This window comes from Coffea eugenioides, chromosome 2 (assembly GCF_003713205.1).
Source record: "Coffea eugenioides isolate CCC68of chromosome 2, Ceug_1.0, whole genome shotgun sequence".
Lineage (NCBI taxonomy): Eukaryota > Viridiplantae > Streptophyta > Magnoliopsida > Gentianales > Rubiaceae > Coffea > Coffea eugenioides.
Genome location: NC_040036.1, coordinates 57,870,725 through 57,873,969, shown reverse-complemented (window position 1 = coordinate 57,873,969; position 3,245 = coordinate 57,870,725). Strand labels below are relative to the sequence as shown.

The window sequence follows — 3,245 nt, the reverse complement described above, 5'->3', positions numbered from 1 at the left end:
TCATAGACTAATGCATCGCAATAAATGTTTAGAACTACCAGTGGATAGATCAATTTTTCAATAAATCATCAATTTTATTCAATTCATTCGACCAATTTACCCTTTTAGGGTGATTTGGCCGATTTTTGAGTAAATCATTAACTCCATTTCATTCATTTGACCAATTTACCCTTTTCTAGGGTCATCCGGTCGATTTTTGAATAAATCATCAATTCATTCGACCAATTTACCCTTTTAGGGTGATTTGGCCGATTTTTGAGTAAATCATTAACTCCATTTCATTCATTTGGCCAATTTACCCATTTTTAAAGCAATCAAGTTGATTTTGAAGAGATCATCAATTTCATTCAATTCAGTTGACCAAGTCTACCTATTTTTAATGCAATTCGGTCGATTTTGAATAAATCATCAATTTCATCCTATCCATTTGACCTGATTTTCCTCTCTTAGGGTTTCGGTCTATGGTTCACTGAATGACCTAGTCTAAACATTGCAATCCTATCAAGAGTAGGCTCTTTCTCACGTCATTTTGTGTGTCAATCAAAACAAGCAATCCATTCAGACGTTGACCTCATTTTGACAAGTGTCTCTCGTCACTCCAATTGACCAATTTTTTCAAAATTATTTGTCACTCAATCAATTGATCGGATTCATCAGGTATGGTATAGTGCCTACCTCAGAGGATTGCATTTTCATGCTAGGCCTACCCTTGGCACAAAAAGGGTTCCCCCCCATAGGACATGCATCCGAATTTTCTGGATATCTACTAACTCTTGCCTTTTTCTTTTCCTTTTCTTTATTTTTATTGGAATAACTAAGCGAGGGTTAAATCTAAAGGCAATCTTTCAAAAATTCCACGTAAATTTTAAACATAGCTTCTTGTCGAAGCCCCATTATTACGCGATCCCGAAGTAAAGCCCAAAGGAATCGTGTAGACATGAGTACTCAGCCAGAATCGTCTGATAAGACCGCTGCAACTACCCAGCCGGAAGCCACAAGTCCCGGGGTTCAGTTGACTGAATTACTCACCAAATTTGGGGAAATGGCATCTGAAATGGCCGCCCAAAAGAAGTTGATCGACGAGCTCATTAGTAGCGGAGTGCAGCCCGAGCCTGCGCCCGTCAAACAACTGAAATCAGAACCGTTTGTCATTCCTCCAATTCAAACCACTTTTGAGGGAGTTTTCAACCCACAGTATACTTATACTCAAAATCCTCCGTTCTATCCTCCCTATGGGCAAGGATTTCAGCCTCAAGGTGGTCCAAACATGCCTCTGGATCCACAAGCTTTTTATCAGACTACCGCAGAGCCTGTTGTGCCAGAGCACCCTGTTCAAACCAAGCCAGAAGTGGGAGAGTCGTCTGCCCCGGTGGATATCAAGCTACTTAAGCGGTTGGATCGTTTCGATGAGTTCATCAGGAAAAATCAAGGTTTAAGCAAACAAGGGGTGTTAGACTACGATGATCTGTGCCTGTTTCCAAATGTACAGCTGCCCGTAGGGTTCAAAACCCCGAAGTTCAATAAGTATGATGGTACAGGCAACCCTAAGACACACTTGCGTTTGTTTGCCAACAAGTTGGGCAGACCCGTAGATGACGAAAACTTGCCATTAAGGTTATTTCCAGAAAGTCTGGAAGGGGACGCACTCGACTGGTATTCCAACTTAAAGCCAGAGGAGGTAAAGACTTGGCTTGATCTATCCAACGCCTTCATCAGACAATACGAATATAACTGCGAGCTAGCACCTACTAGAACTACATTGGAAGGCACAAAGAGGCGACCATCTGAAGATCATAAGACATACGCCAAAAGATGGAGAAAGATAGCTGCCAAGGTTGAGCCTCCGATGACCGAAGATGAAATTGTTCGCACTTTCATAAAGGCGCATGATCCTCCACACTTCGAAGAAATCTTCCGTATGACCGGGTGTTCATTTGCTGCGATTGTGAATAAACTCGAAGAATATGATGATTTTGTGAGAGTCGGAAAAATTGTTAACGTCTCTGCCCTAAAATCACAAGTAGAAGCTTTGCAAGGGCAAGGAAGTAGTGGGAAAGGACCACAGTTTAAAAAGAAAGAGGGGGATGTAACTTTTGTCTGGAGTCACAACCCTTCACCCAGACCCCAATACCAACACAATCCAACCTACGAACCATCTTACCCTTACTATTCAAACCCTCACCATGTATATACTACCAATATCAACCCCCATCGATCTCGCCCAAGCTATACTAACCCATCTTTAGCCCCTTTTCAAATTTCTCAACCAAATCCACACCAAAACCGTCATCGGCCTCTATTCAATCCAAGAATGCCTCCACCAAACAGACCCATTTACAACTATCCTCAACCCCCTAAAGCCAACAACCCGGGACGTAACCGCACATTCACCAATCTCGACAGGCCTTTGGATCAATTATATGACCAATTGAAGGCTGCCGGGAAAATAGGTATCATTCCCCCTCCAACCTATCCGTATGGTATGCCCGTTGGGTATAACCCACAAGCCGTCTGTGCTTATCATTCAGGGGCACCCGGCCATCCGATTGCTGAGTGTAAAGCACTCAAGCATAAAATTCAAGACATGGTTGAAGCTGGAGAGATTGTAATTAGAAGAAAAGAGGCACAAGCGCCAAATGTGGATAAGAACCCCCTGCCAGAGTACGATAACACCATTGGGGTTATTATGGACAATACGAAATTTAAGGAGCCTATTAGAAACTCGTCAAGTAAGGCTGAGGTGTTTGGAAATGATGCAGAATTTCCCGACATCCCTGAAGGATCAATTTCCAATTGAACAGCCGAGTTTCTGCCTATTCAGAAGGAGTTTCGGTAAACCTAAAGGGGTTTGTCATTCATGCGAACTCATGAAAATGCTTTTGCATCTGTAAATAGCTAATGAAAGCATCTTTACCTTCGACTAAAAGTTTGCACATGTTTTCATTTCATTTCCACTTGCTTTCTTTTTGTTTCCGCTTTCAATCAAAGGTTTTATGAAAATGCACAAGTCATCTTGTCATGTTATTTTGTTTATTCGTTTGTTTATATTTCGGTCATATTGCTTGTTCATTTGTTTGTTGTATATTTGTTTGCTTATTATTCCAAGTTCGTTAATTCTTTCAGATGGCCAAAAAATAAAACTATTTGACCCTTTGGATATCACTATTCTGGAATTCAATAATGGCAATCTCTATCTCACTCACGACTTGAGAATTTTGGAACCCAGATTTCAAAGCGAGAGTGAT

General features: G+C 41.4%; 1 protein-coding gene across 1 annotated transcript; it reads left to right on the top strand.

Annotated features, from left to right (window-relative positions):
* The first annotated feature begins 1,267 nt into the window (after window positions 1–1,267).
* LOC113759956 lies at window positions 1,268–2,797 on the top strand. The gene has a single exon (XM_027302535.1). It carries the CDS (start codon window positions 1,268–1,270, stop codon window positions 2,795–2,797), a length of 1,530 nt encoding a protein of 509 aa, XP_027158336.1.
* Window positions 2,798–3,245: the final 448 nt, after the last annotated feature.

Bases quoted from the DNA above. Each gene is read 5' to 3' on its own strand.
- LOC113759956 (XM_027302535.1), top strand. From the start codon at position 1,268: ATGCCTCTGGATCCACAAGCTTTTTATCAGACTACCGCAGAGCCTGTT.